The sequence below is a fragment of the Pan paniscus genome, chromosome 9, assembly GCF_029289425.2.
Source record: "Pan paniscus chromosome 9, NHGRI_mPanPan1-v2.0_pri, whole genome shotgun sequence".
In the NCBI taxonomy this organism is placed as follows: domain Eukaryota; kingdom Metazoa; phylum Chordata; class Mammalia; order Primates; family Hominidae; genus Pan; species Pan paniscus.
The window spans coordinates 69,659,698-69,677,017 of record NC_073258.2 but is presented as its reverse complement, the minus strand read 5'-3'; the positions used below and the strand labels follow the sequence as shown (position 1 = coordinate 69,677,017).

The window sequence follows — 17,320 nt, the reverse complement described above, 5'->3', positions numbered from 1 at the left end:
ATTTTTTCACTCATTTATTCATTCATTCCATAAATATTTTTGAATGCCCATGATCTCAGGAACAGGGAAGACAGAGTGAGCAAGAGAGTTACGGTCCCTGCCCTCCCAGCACTCACAGTCTAAAGTGACTATTCCCGTATGAATCATCACGTAATTAAAGGTCGGAGTGGAACCATGGAAAATGTGGCAAAGGAGCAGTAATGGGCTGAGGGGGTGGGACGTGTTGAGCAAGCATGGCAGTCGGGGAAGGCTTCCCTGAGGAGGTGTGTTTGGATTAGGGGGAGTTCATTGGGTGGAAGTAGATTGAAAGTGGATGCTAAGAGTGTTGTAGGCAGAGGAAACAGCAGGTGCAAAGGCCCTGTGGCAAGAGAGGGAGGGTGGATGGTTCTAGGAACAGAAAGAAGACCAACACCACTACTATAGTATTGTTTATATTTCCAAGATATATAAAACATCTACATGCTCAGTATAAAGTGAATTATTAAATAAATCAAGGTGCTGCTATAGTATGGGGTATGTACAGCAATTAAAATGGTATGTAAATCTATTTACATGGGAAACATTCATAACATACTGATGAGTAATAAAAGAAAGATGTTATCTTTATTACTTCTATTGATAAGTAATAAAAGCACACTGAAACAGTTTGTAGAATATGATCTTCTTTTTGTTTACATATAATCTGTAACCAAACAACATATACTTATTTCAGTATGTATAGTTTTACAGAAAAAGTCTGAAATATATTCATCAAATGATCATCTCTAGGGAATGAGATTCAGATTGGATGTAATTTGTTTCTTTTTACTTATTTGTATTTTTAAAAATTCCACAATAAATATGATTTACATTTATCAAAAATAAAATTAATAAAAGACATTTCTGAGCCAGAATCAGTAGATTTGGCAACCCTTGGATGTGGGGAAACAGAGCAAGGTAATTGTCAGAACCAACGCAGGGGCTGTGTTATTGGGCAGATGGTAACACCATGGATGGAGAGCAAGCACAGGAGGAGAGAGTGGCTGGAGCAGCACGAGGGGTGCAGATGAAGACCGTGGGTGGAGGGGTGGACACACTGAATTGAAGATAGAGATTTCTGACTGGAAGCTGGGATGTGGTTCTGGAACACAGTAGGGTCTAAAGCTCTCAAGAACAGTGAAGAGAGCCCTGGGTTTTCCAGGAGCTGGTTGATTGCCTTTGAGAGTCTGTGGGCAGGAGGAGGAAATCTGAACGCAAAGGTTAAAGAATGAATGGGAGATGAGGAATGATAAGAGCACATGTGGACAGCCCACCCTTTCATTATGTTTGGGAAATAAAACAATAAGGATTTTAGGGTCTGGAGTGTGGGAGAGAGAGCAGGTTTGGTGAAAACAGATTTTAAAATCTTCAAAAGATTAAAAGGGCAAGAGTTAATAAAATCAGTCAGCAAAAGAGTGTACAGTGAAAAAAAGAAGTGTGCCTAGCCTGGACCTTGGTGAGTAAACATACTTTTACTGGGTATGCAATTCTAGGTTGTCAGGTTTTTTCTGCCAATGCTTTGAAAACAGTCTGCTGTTTCCCATTATTTCTAACAAGCAGTCAGATGCAAGTCTAGGTAATGTATCTTTCTTCCCTAGTGCATTTGAGATTTTCTTTTTGTCTTTGGTTTTTCTTTTTGTTTGTCTTTCTTAGAGTTCATTAGGTTTCCTAAATCTGAGCATCCACAGTTATCATCAGTTCCGGAAAACTCACGGATATCCTCACTCCAAAGATGCCTCTCCCCCATTTTCTCTCCTCTCTCCTTCCGTAATGCTCACCAGACAGACACGTTAGCCTTTCTAACTCTTGACTGTTTCTCTTAACCTCTCTTGTATATTTGCAATCTGTCTTCTGTGCTGCATCTAGACTAATTTCTCTATCTTTTATTCTGTCTTACTCTCAGTTTATTATTTTTATCCAAATCACATACACATATAATTTAGAGAGCCACATAATTGTACCAGGCTCATGACAAAACATAGTAGTACCCTGACAATTGTTCCTTATTTTCTGCCCCCCAGGAACTTTCAACTCTTCTAACGGAATCTTCTAATATTTGCTTCCATAAGTCTAAATAACAGGTCTGAATTACTCCTCGGCTTTTCAGTTTGGTGTGATCTATTGTTTTTGTACTGTGGGAAATGTGGATTTAGCTTTATTTCCTCTCCCACTCACACACCAACCCCTACCAACACACACATTTCCCACACCCAGACATGAGATAGACTTGGTTAGATTAGCATTGAGTCTTTACATTTTTATGACGATGAAAACTCTGGTCCCTGCTGAGCCTTCATGAATTATCCTTTCCTGAACTTCTTTACCTTTCCCTTTCTGTTCATACCCAGTACTTAGTCTTCTATGCACACAACACTAACATAACACTAACCTCTCCTCTGGTTGTGTAACGGTCTTCTCAACATGCCCAGAAGTGGGGGCACTGTCAGTCCTGTCATGAAGGCTTTTCCTGAGCTGCCTGGCCTGGCCTGCCATGGAGGGGCTGGTTTCCAGGCCTGCGTGCAGCTCCCGTCTTGGACTCCCCTCTACTATCATGCTAAGGGGTTCACCAGCTTCTTTGTCATGTTTGGGCTCCTGACTCCTGGAGCCCGCATCTTCCTTGTGGGATTCACGGCCTCATTTTGGTGCAGTGCCTTCTCCAGTAGCTTCCATGAGGAAGAGTACATGGGATGTAATTTCTTCAGACCTTACGTGTCTAAAAATGTCTTAGTCTATCCTCATGCTTAGATGATAATTTAGATTGGGAGTATAACTTCAGGTTGGAAATGGTTTTTCTTTGGACTTTTGAAGGCCTTACTGCATTTCTTCTAGCTTCCAATGTTGCTAGTGGAATTTTAACATCATTGTTTTTCTTGATCCTCTGTATGAAAACTGTTTTATACTTTCTAGAACCGTAGAGGATCATCTCTTATTCCCAGTGCTGCAGAATGTGCTCATGCTGTCTTGGTTCCAGTCTCTTTCCTAGCTACTGTGCAGAGCCCAAGGCAGGTCCTTTCCCTTCAGAAACTCATGGGCTTTAGTTCTGGGAAATGTTCTGGAATTATTGTATCCCCTTCATTCTTAATATTCAGTATTTCTGAAATTCTTACTATATAAATGTTGGATTTTCTAGTCTGGCCCACTGTTGCTTTCTCCTCTGATTAGTTCTAGTTTTCATACCTTCTAGGTCTTTCATCACTGTGATTACTTTTTTGCTTCCTAAAATATCTTTTTTCATATCCTGAGATTTTTAATAAGAATTATTTTCCTGTTTCATCAATCAATAACTTTTCTTAGTCTCTCTAAGGCTGTTGATACCACTTTCCTCCTAGTTTTCTTTTCCATGCATGGTCCGTTTCTCTGGGCCCCTGTCTTTCATACTCTGGAAGATTTCTTAACGTGTCTGTGGATCCCTGGGCGTCACTCTGCTCATACTTAAGAATGAGGTGTGGGCTGACTGGGGGCTGTAGGTGAGGCGTGGGCTGACTGGGGGCTGCAGGTGAGGGGTGGGCTGACCGGGGGGCTGTAGCTGAGGAGTGGGCTGTCTGGGGGTTGTAGCTGAGGTGTGCGCTGACTGGGCCTGCAGGTGCACTGCTGAGGGCTTGGTCACTGTAGCTTCACCACAGGGTGGTCACTTAGCTATTTTATTGGGAAAGCTCAATGTCAAATTCTAGATATTTTCTCCTGGGCTGGTCAGAGTCCTCAGAGGAGGCTTTTCTAGTCTCCTGCTAGAATGCTAGAAGCTGAGTAGAAGAAACCTAGGGGTCTCAACAATCACTTTTCTCGGATTTGTTCATTATCATATCCCACGCCCAGTGGTTTTGCTCCAAGAGAGTCACTTTTAGTCTCTGCCACGGTGGCAGGGGGGTCCCAGCTGCTTAGGAAGGAGGAGTCATCTGGGGACTCATGCCTTCCTGCAGAGATTCCCCCTGGTTCTCTTCTTATCTCACCTGGCTTTGCTCTCCCTTGGAGGAACCTGGTGCTGCCCATTCCAGAGCCTTCTGAAGCTCCTTCCCAGCTCTTTCCTGCTGACCTCAGGTTCAGCATTCTTGAGCCTGCCACGCCAGTTCTCTCGCCCCTCTGCTATCTGGTGTCCAAATCTTCTGTCACTGTCCCCTTTCCCTTCTTTCCATCTGCGTGGCTTGCAGGCTCAGGAGAGACCTCTATAGTTCCCCTTTCTCCCTGCAGGGGATGTGTTTCTCCTCTCCCCTGTTGTGGAGTGGAGTTGTCTCTAATAATTCACTCCTTGGGGAGCTCGCCTTTCAGGGATCCACACTTTATGAGGGGTCTCTGGTCTGATGCCCAGACTTTGTCTCCTGCACATTGGAACCCAAGCTCCTGGTCCCTAGGGACTGGCAGATGCCCCAGGGCAGCACTTAGCTGCTGCAGAACTCGCCTCTCTGGGTTCACAATTTCTTGTCTTTTTGGCCTCTAATGATCCTCTTTACTTTCCTGTTGACTTGACATTAAAATATTATTTTAAAATATGAAAATAATAATTATGAAAAGAATTGTGTTTGGGAATTCTGCCCCAGAGAGGTTTCTGCAGACCTCTGGTCTCCTGCACGGCCCTCGCCATGTTCCTGCAGCACTATGGGAAGTTTCACACGCCCAGGGTTTCCCTCAGCAGCGCTTTGGGACTGGGAGGCTGAGCACCACGATTCCCACTCTACAGCTTGCAAAGCTGACTGGCACATGGGGAGAAGGCGGCAGAGCCGATGTGGAAAACGAGTTGGAAGCTCTTTTCAATGAACCATGCTCACAGAAGACAGTGACAGGGGTCTTCTCTGGTCACAGGTGGAAGCCATGGGGTGGCTCTCTGGGGTGTGGGTCATAGGTGGCACAGTAGGAGTCCTTGCCTTGATGCTACATTTTCACATGAGTTAAGGAGAGCGTCGCCCTTGCCCATCCCGGTAAGGGTAAAGCGCGTGCCTGTAAACACCTCTCTGCCTTACAATGCAGGAGCAGGCGTCTTACAAGACCTTGGGAGGGGGACTGGCTGCCAGCACTGGCGGCTCTCCCAGGAAGCCCTCAGAGCCAATCCACAGCACTGCCACCCACCTGTGTGGCCCCAGGAGTCACAGGGCATGGTGGTGTGCACTCCAAGGGCTTCACTAGACTCAGGATTCTCGAACAACCCTCGCATTACAACCAAGAGGTGTGACTGCAGCCGCCTCATCCATTCCTTTCCTCTGCCATTCACTTCCCCCTCACAGAATGAAAGCGAGTTAAGGCCTAGGCCAGGTTCCACCTCTGGGTCCCATTAGTTTTCACTCAAAGTCAAGGTCTGGTGAAGAAGTGAACACACCTTCAGTCATGTTGGATGGACTGGGGAAGTTGATGGGGACAGCTCTTCATTACTTGATGTTTCTGCCCACCAAACTTATTGCGCTCCTGGGAAAATGGCGGAGGGCAATTAGGGGCCAGGGAGGATTGATTGATGCAATGGATTTGACAGGAAATTGTTTTGCTTTGCAAAATCCTATATTATGAAACAAATGGTTTTAACTAGTTTTACTCCCTTCTGTGTTAGTCACTGGTGAGCATTATCCTAGTTGATCTAGTTCTCATATAAAAGGAGTCTGAGCCATCTATGAAAGTGTTCAGTGTTCTGACTGCAGCACACTGCCCGCTCTTTCCTTACACGTGTGTGCTCTTCTTTTCACTACTCACTGTGCCGTCTGTGCCTGCCACTCACTCTGTCCTTTCCTTCACAGGTACTGTGACTGCTTTGCCAGTGGGGACTTTTGCAACAACTGCAATTGTAATAATTGTTGCAACAACTTGCATCATGATATTGAACGGTTTAAAGCCATTAAGGTAATAAATGTCCATTAAATGTATGCATTTTAAAAGCATTTCAAACTGTTTGAGATGTTCATAAAATCACCTTCAGAGATTCCTCATTGGAAAAAACCCACAGTTTTGAAGAATTTACATTGAATACAACTTGATTCCTGCCGGTGGGGGTATTGAACCACGACAAGCGGCTGTTGTAAAAGTGGTAGGCAGAGAAAGGCCTTTTCCCTTTTATTATGTGGGAAGGCTTCAGAGATGCAGCAGTCTAGGAAGGTTCTGATTCAAGAACATGCGAATGTCCACTTTATCTTGGAGTTTAGACATTTGGGGTCATCTTACATAGCAGATAAGCATGAGCTGGAGCAGTGTAGCCGCAAAGGTGTAGACAGTCCACTGTGTGAGAAGGCTAGGGGAAAGTGATCAGGCAGCCTACATTTTCAATTGTAAAATTTAACAATTTAAATTTCACCCCTCAGCTTCCAGAAAAAGAGAAGAATCTAGGTTTTCCCAGAGACGCAAAAGGTTACTTTGATGGCCCCGATGGCCACTCTGCTGAAGGCTAAACACAGGAGCTTGCAGCTTTTATCCCTTTCTTTAGGCACAAAAGATAATCAGGGATAAGGGAGGGACAGTTAGGCTCAAGGCTGTCAACCTACTCCAGGGAGACACTTCCGGTGCCCACTCATTCACGAAGGGAAATTGAGAGCCATTGACTGTAGACCTGAGATTGTCCTGTGCAAATAGAACACAATTATAAGGGTGTGGCTGCTCTCTGCATTGTTTTCTAAAATAATTTAATTCTCCTCTTGAATTATGGATAAATGACTTGAAATATCTTACCAATTTTGATATAGCCAGAGCCATAGGACAGAAGAAAATTGTCACGCATGTAAACTTTAGTACATTTTATTTAGGGATAAAGAATAGTATCTACAGTTAAAACTGTAAAAACAAAAAGGGTTGGAATTTTCATACATTGCTGATAGGCATATAAAGGGGCACAACCACTTCAGGAAACTGTTTGACAATAGCTACCAAAACTAAACCTTTGTGTATGCTATGATCCAGCCATTTCCTTCCTACAAATATAGCCAATAGAAGCAAGCACCAATGTCCACTGGGAGACTTGTACGGGAATGTTCACAGCAGCTTCATTCAGAGTAGCCAGGCACTGGAAACAGCCCAAATGTCCATCCGTGGTAGAATGGATGAATTGATGCATTGATGAAAAGCAGGAGCTACAGCTAAGCGCAGCAGTGCGGACGGACCTCCTAGTTGTTATCTGAGGGAGGCAGCCGACACGGGAGTACAAGCTGTGGGATTCCACTTACCTGAAGCACCAGCATAGGCAAACCTAAAGCCCTCTATGTCTGAAGAGCATTCCCCGCGGGGGTGCACCGCTGAGGAGGAGTCACAAGGCAACCTGTGGGGCCACCTGTCCTCTAACTTGACCTTGGTAGCAGGTACACAGGTGTGCACACATGCACAAGATCATCATGCCACAGCTGCAGATGTGTGCCTCCACTGCCTGTCACACTTCAGTGATCCGTGAAAATGCCTAAAGCCGCGCACCGCAGGCTGGGGCTGTCCAGCAGCACATTCTGCAGCGATGGCCCTGTGCTAGGGGCCGTGCTGCTGGACAGCACCGATTCCAAATGTCAACCCCAGGAGGCGGAACGGAGGCCACGGACTTCCACTGTGACCTCTGTATTTGAATTTTTACAAAGAGCATTGAATCGTTTTGTATGTAAAGATATGTATGTATTTGTGTGTATAGATAGATTAAAAAGGGACAACAAATAGACCTGGATAACATATCGTGTGTATTGCTTGAGAAAGGCATGGCCCAGCGGTTGAGACCTGCTTTGAAGTCAGCACAGGGACTTTGAATCAGGATCTCGCCACTTACCAGCAGTTATTTAACCTCTCGGTGCCTGGGTTTCTCCGGATATAAAACAATCATACGTTAGTTGCTGAGGATTAAATGAGAGGGCATGTATATATAAATCCCATGGAAAGAAGCCTGGCACATGGTGTGTTGAGTTGTGATCAGGCAGTGTGAGCTGCTAGTATGGTCCACGGTCTCAACCATCTTAGGAAAGAGGGCCCCAGAAATGCTGGATGGAAATGTGTCCACACGGAAATAATGATTTTCTTTGCATCTTTACCATCTATTATTTTTTTACAGTAAATATGTAAGACTTGGAAACTCAGAAAACAAAACATGAAGAAACCTTAGCTACAATATATCTTTTTGTGTATGGAAACAAATTGAAATCAAACAAGAAGGGGCTGCACCTTCTGAACCATGTCAAGAGACTCTGTTTATTGTGGCATCTTTTACAACAATCAGATTCAAATGAGATGCCCTTCATTGAGCTGAGTTTTAAATGATAAAATCCATCCTGATGGAGCTTCCCGTTCTACCCTAGGCATGTCTTGGTAGAAATCCAGAAGCTTTCCAGCCAAAAATTGGGAAGGGCCAATTGGGCAATGTCAAGCCCCGGCACAACAAAGGGTGCAACTGCAGGAGGTCAGGCTGCCTGAAGAATTACTGCGAGTGCTATGAGGTTAGTGCCCAGCTCCCTAACTCACTAACAAAAAACACAGGTAAATATGTTGAGTAACTTTTGTGGTTAAAAAAACTTTGCTGTAATTTAAAAAGATAAATATAATTATTTTTTTCTTCCAGAGTTTCTAGAAGGACACTTACATTAATCTGAATTAATTTCCCAAATACAGCTGAGCTTTGTGAACCAGGTCAATTTGCTGAGGGCTCCTTTTGGAGCATGTTGCTTCCCCTGAGCCCAGCCCTGAGTACCCAGTGAGGGTGCCCTCTGCGTGGCTTTGTCCCTCTGCGGCCACTGATCCACGCTGGTCCTCCAACAGGGTGGAAGCTCCCGGAGGGCAGCCGCGCCTCTTCCTCCCTGAGCAAAGCCCAGGTGCTCTAGGTGGGGCCGTGGGGGACAGTTTGGCCTCGAAGTCTCAGTCAGTTCCAAGTCCCTGTGGCGCTTGTCCCCAGACATCCATTCACCTGGTGCTTTGACCAAGGGTAGCTCCTCCCTGGCTCACAGCCCTATCAGAGACCAGAATGGACAGCCAGCCTAAGCCAATGGAGAGAGGCTAACAAAGCAAGCTGCAGATCACGGCCTGGACAAAAGATTTTTCTTTTCCCAAAGATTAATGAGGACCCACTTTCCCCTTCAGTGCTGTCGCTGTTTCACCTCTCTTTGCTATTTCTCTTTTCCTTTGTGTTGAGGGAAAGGAGGAAAGAGAAAGTGAGGGAACCCTTAGGCCCTATCAGGGGAACAGCCGAGCATACCTTCCTTACAAACCTCTGTTTTGGTTTGCTTCAGGTCTTTTGGGGGTTCCTGTGAATTATACTTTTCAAAGGCTGTCTGTCACAGAGGGTTGGGCTTGAGAACAGTCCACCTGATTCTGGAGACATGCACTGAAAGACCTGGGAAAGTGGACCCCACACTCCCCAGCTCGGATGTGGAAAACACAGTCAAAACACGACAGAGATGCACAGTTGAGACGGGACTGACATCACCCCCGAGGAACCACTTCCAATCGCACCCACAGCAGCTCCTCTGTCCTGCAAAACACCTTCACTGGCTGCCATGGAACTGTGGCTCAGCCCACTTCCCCAAGGCAGAGCCTGTGCTGGGCACAGCCCACAGAATGTGCAGGCTCAGAGGAAAGGGATAGCACTGCCCTTTAGTCTCTGGCATTCGTGTAGACTAGAAACTCTGAAAAGCCTCCTGCTTCAAAACACCCAGAGGTGCAGATGAAACAGAACGCATCCCCCTGAAGATGCATCTCTCAGCTGGAAAGAACAGAGGGAAATCCCCGGGGGGCCGAAGGAAAGAGAAAGCCAAAAACCATAGTGATTGGCAGTGCCAGCTCTCGGTCAGCCCCTGGGGCCCACATGAGCAAGAATTTGGCATGAGGGGGCAAGAGGGGGCTTGCTGGGTACAGATGGGACATACCGGCCCCCTGAGCATCACATTGCCAGGAAAAGCTTGAAACAAAACCCACCCAGAAGGCAGCAGGAGAGGTCTCCCCTGACAGCTCCCAGCCACAGGCCTGCTCTCAGGCAGGTTTCGAATTCTACTCTCTTGTACATTCTCTGCACCCATAGAACCAGCATAATAGCCTCACATGCTGAAAGAGAACCATAAGCTAGAGTTTTATAATCAGCTAAGGCAGGCTTTCTTCAAAACAAGTCAAAGAAGCAGCCTGCTGGCTCCCGGGTAGAGAAGGGAGAGCAACACCCTCTCTCTGCTTGGGACTCACACCCATACACTCGGCCTCCACTCTGTCAGCAGCAGGACTACGGCATCTCCACAACAGCAGCACGTGATGAAAACTGCAGGTCACACACACACACACTCTCTCAAACGCACACATTCAAACACACACAGTCACACACACATTCACATTCACTCACACATATACACACACTCACATACCCAAACCCCACATACACTCATGCACACACAAGCACACGACACACACACACCCCACACACACTCATATACACGCTCAACACACACACACTCTTACACATTCACACTCAACACACACACACCCCACACATACTCATACACTCACGTTCAACACACGCTCTCACCCACACATTCACACTCAACACACACAGACACACACACACTCTCTGTCATGGGCAAATATACGCGAAGAATTATTTAAGGTCCAAATAGAATTTGTCAGTTTTTGATGACTTGTGAGACAACCTAATTTTATTGAAGCATTTTATATTACCAGGCCCAAATTATGTGTTCTTCTATTTGCAAATGCATTGGTTGCGAAAATTGTGAAGAAAGCCCAGAACGAAAGACACTAATGAGCGTGCCAAACTACATGCAGACTGGAGGTTTGGAAGGCAGCCATTACCTGCCACCAACGAAATTTTCAGGACTTCCAAGATTCAGTCATGATAGGTAGGTACTTTGAACTAACCTCTGCTAATAGAGGGAACAGAGGTTAATTTGAGAGGAGAATTAAGGACAATTTATACACTGGAAAGAATGTGTGAGCCTGCAGGGGCGGGCGTGTGTTTGGGGGCAGAGGGAAGCCGTTCCTCCCTCCATGGGCTAATCCTGGGTGGCCACTGTGTTTCCTTAGAGGCCCCGCTGCAGAAACCTGTTTTGTCCTCTTTGTCTTCTCATCCTCACTGTCTGAGTTACTCCCGTTTTGTACCAGACAAAAGAGCCCTGCTGCCAGGATCACCAGCAGGGCTAGCAGAGTTCTGACACTGCCTTTGCGTTAATATAGAGCCACAACGACCCGGCGCAGCAAAGACAGCGCATACCTCCCTATCCTTTATCGTGGGAAGTGGCAGCAAAGAGCTGTACTTGGTCCAGATTGTTTTCCTTACTAAGCAGTTGTGGATCCGGATTAGTTGGATAATTTTGCATTTATCAGTTTTGAAGCCACATTGTAATCCTAGTAGTTCTCAAAGTTGAGTCATAGTTTTACTATCTATTAGATTCCATTCATTTGTTTAAAAAAAACTTCTTTGAGTTCAATGTAATGGTCATATCATGATAAACTACCAGATGTCATTAATTAATATTTTGCAAAGCCAAATTCATGCTTATTTGGTTAGAGAGATATCAGAAATACTCATGATTGTGACCTACAGGGGTCTTTTTTTTGAGACCAGGGTTTTCACTCAGTTGCTCAGGCTGGAGTGCAGTGGTGCGATCACAGCTCACGCAGCCTCAACCTCCCCAGGTTCAGGTGATCCTCCCACCTCAGCCTCCTGAGTAGCTGGGACTACAGGCACGCACCACCACATCCGGCTGATTTTTCTACTTTTTGTAGAGATGGGGTCTCGCCATATTGGTCTCGAACTCCTGAACTGTGATTCATCCACCTCTGCATCCCAAACTGCTGAGATTACAGGCGTAAGCCACCGCACCCAGCTGACCCACAGAGGTCTTTATCAGTAAAAATTTACCAAAACCTGGCTGCGTTGTCTATGAAGTGATGTGTGAAAATGTCATCGCCTGCAGCAGGATGTGTGTTCTGTGGAGTCCAGCGGGGGCCTGTACATTGGAGCCTGGTCTTGCAGTGTTAGCAGCCCTTCTTTTCCCAAGGGCAGCCCTATCTTTTCTTCTTCAACCAAAGTCATCGTGTATTGTCTTTATAGAGAGACTTTAATCCAACATTTTGCTTTATTTTTATAATCCAACACTTTTTAATGTTTTATAAAGCTTTCCTGAAAATTTTTCGACTTAGCGCCACCTGGGTTGCTATCTAGCTAAGCCACAGTTGCCCCCTGAGCTCAGTGGGGAGAATAGCTGGCGCTATGTGATGCGGTTCAACTTGTCTTCCAGAACCTCTTTCACCGCTCCAAGCGGCATTGATGGGGAAGGCTGTCCTGACAGCAGGACCGCAAGGTTTGACAGGCGAGTCCTCAGAACCTTGGCCTTCTCTGGCTGCACGTGGGCCTGCGGGGAGGACAGGCAGACACCCAGCGTGGACAGGACTCAGAGCAAAGCTGCTCGGCTTGTCCCCGTGCCCTGCCTCAGCCAAGAGTCCTGCTTCTGCAATTTCCTGCCTGGCCCACGTGCTTGACACTGTAGCCCGGGATCCTCTGGGTTCGTCAGTGAATCTAATTTTGAGGAAATTTCAAACCCGCCATGAGAGGCATGTCAAAAACGGACAGATTTACTTGTCCTCTGTGTTATTCTTCTAAAACCAGTTAATCCTTTCTTTCTTTTCTTTTCTTTCTTTTTTTTTTTTTTTTTTTTAAAGACAGGGTCTCCGCCGGGTGTGGTGGCTCACGCCTGTAATCCTAACACTTTGAGAGGCTGAGGAGGGCAGATCATGAGGTCAGGAGATCGAGACCATCCTGGCCAACATGGCAAAACCCTGTCTCTACTAAAAATACAAAAATTAGCCAGGTGTGGTGGCGCATGCCTGTGATCCCAGCTACTCAGGAGGCTGAGGCAGGAGAATCACTTGAACCAGGGAGTTGGAGGTTGCAGTGAGCCGAGATTGTGTCATTGCACTCCAGCCTGGCAACAGAGCAGGACTCAGTATCAAAAAAAAAAAGGGTCTCACTTTGTTGCCCAGGCTGGTCTCGAACTCCTGGCTTCAGACCATCCTCCTGCCTTGGCCTCCCAAGGTGCTGGGATTACAGACCACTGTGCCCAGCCTAATAGTTTCCAGTATGAGGAAGACAACGTTAGATTTTAGTGGATGATGTTCTTTAAAATAACATGGACAAGCAATGTTCTGTTGAATATAAATAGTACCGTAGGTAGAAACGGTGCACTGTTGGGCGGCCTTTAACTGCTCTGTTTCTGACAGGCGGCCTTCCTCATGCATCTCCTGGGAGGTGGTGGAGGCCACATGCGCCTGCCTGCTTGCTCAGGGAGAAGAGGCCGAGAAAGAACACTGCTCCAAGTGCCTGGCAGAGCAGATGATCCTGGAGGAATTTGGAAGGTGCTTATCACAGATTCTCCACACTGAGTTTAAATCTAAGGGATTGAAAATGGAGTAGAGTATAAAGTGTGAATGCATGTTGATTTTGTCTTAGTCTAGAAATCTCTAGTTTAGAAAGGTTGTTTAGGGGAACATGAGGCTGGCTCTGCAGCAACAACCAGGCTCCCCTGCATCCCTGGGCCCAGGGAGTTTACTCAGAGCTCTCTGAAGATGTGGCAACCCATGCCCCCTTTTCTGAGGAGGTGCGTGGCCTGAGCATTGTTTGTCTGGCCCAGAGGAGAGAGCTTGGGTTCCCATAGTCCTGGGAGAGTGTCTGCAGGGCAGCGGAGGGCAGAGCAGGGCAGGGGAGGGCACAGCAGGCCCTGCGAAGGGCAGAGCGGGGCAGGGGAGGGCAGAGCAGGCCCTGCGGAGAGTTCACTCTGGTCGACTCTTCCTCTCAGAGAATGTTGCTCTGGAGGCTGCTCTGCATGAAAACCCTAATGGTTTCTTGTTTGTTTTTCAAATTATTTAGAAATAAGTTCTCCGGATGGGCTGTTGTGATACCACTTAAAATCTCTAGAGAACTACTGAACACCTAAAGATTTTCTGTAGCGTAGATATTTCCCCAGAGGCACGCGAACTGTCAGTCTTTCCTAAGGCCCCCGGGAGACGCAGGCAATGGGGCCTCGCAGGCCGGGCTTGCACCAGCATGTCTTGAGTTAGAGGACTTAAAATTATCCAGTTTCTTCTGTGTTTCTACTTGAATTGTGGAAAAGCTCTATTATCCAATTAACTTCTCCATAATTATTGTTGTAATATTATTATTGTTTGTAAAACATGGTTCACATAACTAGCTTGTGGAAACCAGCAGGTAAAATGAATTCTTAAGTTGACGCTTTTGGTTCTGTTGTAAAGCAAAGATGAATAAAAATTTCCAATGTCTTCAATTGTTGTCATTAACTTAGTAACTGAAAATGTGTTCATCTGATGAGTACCCACCCTGAAATGTATTGAGAGAATATTCTTTCATGTTTCTGCATTCATTACTAGTGTTGGCCACTTAGAGGGTGTTCAGGAAACTCAAGTACAAATGTAGCAGAGACAGAAGTGTGGCTGCCGGGCCCAGGCACTGGGCACATAAGTAAGCAAGCAACCAGGGAGGAAGCTGTCTTTTGTGGAGCTGTCTGGAACAGTCTAGTTGCAAACACAGCCACAGGAAGCCACAGAGGAGAAAAGGAAGACTGAATTCTTCCCCTTTGCAATTCCCTTTGGACCCCTGGGATCCAGAGTCTGTGGCAGAAAACCAGAGGTAAAGACATGCATTGTGAGACGTGGAACCCTCAGCCAGCCGTACACTGCACTTGCTGTGTGTGCTTTCAGTCCCGTCAGCATCGCGGCGAACAGGGAGGCGCACTGCTGGGGGAGCCACCTGGCCTCCTTCACCCTTGGGAGCTGGAAGGTGACCTGGAAATGGGGACTTTGGGAGCTGCCTCTGCGGGGGCTGCCTCCATCCTGCTGTCCCTCTCGGCAACACTGCCAACAGCAAGATCTGCCAGCCACATGAGTACTGTTAAAGTTTCTAGTAGCTACATGTAAAACTTTGAAAAGGAGCAGGTAAAATTAGTTTTAATAATCTTTTATTTATCCCAATGTATCCAAAATACTATCGTTTCAATGTGTAATCAAAATGAAAATGATTGAGATTTCACATTCCTTTATGTGTACCCAATATTTGAAATGCAGGGTGTCTTGTACTCACAGCAGGTCTCAGTTGGCACCAGCCACACCTTAAGGGTTCGGGCGCCTCAGCACAGCCCTGGGGCACCGAGTGGAGGGAGGAAAAGGGAACAATGTCCTCCAGCATTCTCCTGAGGCAACGGCTGCCTAGGGAGATCCTGAACCAGGTATGGCCCACCCGTGGAGCCCAGAGGAAGTGTGAGCAGGGAACTCAGTGTGGGGCTGGGGATACCGGCCCCCCACATTGCACAGGAGCCTGCGCTGGCCAAGGATGCTCTGACTGTGGCCCGGTGTACTGAGCTAATGCCTGGAGGTGAGGGAAGAGCCAACCTGGGCAGGCACGAGCCCTGCAGGGTCTTCCGGCAGAGAAGAATTCACTGAGTAGGTGCCACTTGCAGGGAATCCCGTCTGAGAAGTGAAAGCCGAGATACAGATGTGCATAAAGCCACTATGCTGACCAGAGACAGTACAGAAGATGACTACAAAGCTAGAAAATCCCATCTCTTATGTGTTTGGCGGACAGCCAGTGCTATTTTAAAACGATATACAAATTAACATATCATGTTCTTATTTGAGAGTGTAGCTGTGCAAATTTAACCATATTTTTTTTTTTTTTTTTTTTGAGACGGAGTCTCACTCTGTTGCCCAGGCTGAAGTGCAATGGCACGATCTCGGCTCACTGCAACCTCCGCCTTCTGGGTTCAAGTGATTCTCCTGCCTCAGCCTCCTAAGTAGCTGAGATTACAGGCGCGCACCACCACACCCGGCTAATTTTTGTATTTTTAGTAGAGGTGGGGTTTCACCATGTTGGCCAGGCTGGTCTTGAACTCCTGATCTCAGGTGATCCGCCCCCCTGGGCCTCCCAAAGAGCTGGGATTACAGGCGTGAGCCACCGCGCCCAGCCTTAACCATATCTTTCTACTCTGTACCTATTAAATAACTCGGACCACCTTTGTGATTAAGGTTAGATTATCTGTTGGTTTTGGGTTTTTGTTTTGTTTATCCGAAAGAAAAAAAAACCTTGTTTTTTCATAGACACGGAGAAGAAATCATTGTTTAGAATGACACGCGCTGAAATCGCTCTTTCCTGTCAGTGAACACAGGCTGCGCACTGCACAGAAAGTCTGGCGGCCAGGGAGCATCCTTAGGAGAGAAGGTGCTGTTGGCGGCGGAAGGTCAGCAGAAGGCTTGGTGTATTTTTCATCTCGGCTTGGATGCTCCTATCCCTTTACAAACCTCTCACCAGTACCTGAAGTTCTGCCAGCACTGGTCCCCTTTCAGTGTGGGCGCGGTTTCAAACCATAATAAACAAGTTATCGTAAGGAGTCAGTTAAAATACTGTCTTAAGGAATTCAAAGGTTGAACCCTCATCCAAGATAAAATGATCAGAGCAGCCAGAGGATCCAGAGAGCAGGAGGGGGCGCAGAAGACGAAGCAGGGAGGAGGCCTCCCGTTCTGCAGGCGGCGCGCTCTTTGTGCATGGGGCCGGCTGTGCGGTCTCCGTGCTGCACTCTCTCCCCAGGAGTCCCTAGCCTCAGAGGAGGGAGGAAGCACGACAGGAGGGATCACCGAGAGGCATCTTCCCCCAGCCCTGCCTCCATCCTGCGCCCAACCCCCGGCCCCCGGCAGAGACTGGAGAGCCACAGGGAGCACTGCCCGGCCCCAGCCACCGATAAAACTGGAATTGAAGACTGTCATTGCGTGGATGTTCTCTTCATATATTTAAAAATGACTATCAGGAAAAAGTTTGAGCCTCCTAAAAATGGTAGCTGGTTTGTTTTTCAACAACAAACTTTAATAAAAACTTTAATGTTTGATATTTTAAATTTTGCTTTGACTTTCAGGAAATTCAAAAGTAAATCTATTCAATACCAGAAATCACATTAGCCCAGGTTTAGGATTAACTGTCCCTCTCTTTTTTCCATACAGCTTTACTTTTTTAAACATGCTTTTTATTTGTACTATTACATACATCTTTTACTGTAAACCATTTCATATGTTTGTTGGAAATAGATGGACTATAGAAACATTATTACCGAATTATGAAGACAGAGTCTGCAGTGACAACCTTTTTAATGATGATTCCCTAGAAATATATATATTTTAATAGAGGCAGAGTCTCACTCTGTTGCCTATGCTGTAGTGCTGTGGTGCGATCATAGCTCACTGCAGCCTCAAACTCCTGGCTTCAAGCAATGCTCCCAGGTAGCTAGAACTACAGGCTCACACCATCATACTCAGCTAAGTTTCTGTATTTTTATTTTTTGTAGAGACAGGGTCTTGCTATATTGCCCAGGCCTCAAACTCCTAG

General features: G+C 46.5%; 1 protein-coding gene across 3 annotated transcripts in view; it reads left to right on the top strand.

Moving 5' to 3' along the window:
• Positions 1-14,985, top strand: part of TESMIN (testis expressed metallothionein like protein) — a 44,865-nt gene extending 29,880 nt beyond the window's left edge. For 2 of the 3 annotated variants that reach the window (XM_003828755.6, XM_055094636.1), the window contains exons 7-10: positions 5,733-5,835; positions 8,247-8,384; positions 10,603-10,778; positions 13,159-14,985. In XM_003828755.6, the coding sequence (XP_003828803.1) occupies positions 5,733-5,835; positions 8,247-8,384; positions 10,603-10,778; positions 13,159-13,351 (610 nt within the window). In that variant the 3' untranslated portion in view covers positions 13,352-14,985. The remainder of the gene's footprint in view (positions 1-5,732; positions 5,836-8,246; positions 8,385-10,602; positions 10,779-13,158) is intronic. The other variant, XM_063608626.1, reaches the window with a different exon arrangement.
• The last annotated feature ends 2,335 nt before the right edge of the window (positions 14,986-17,320 follow it).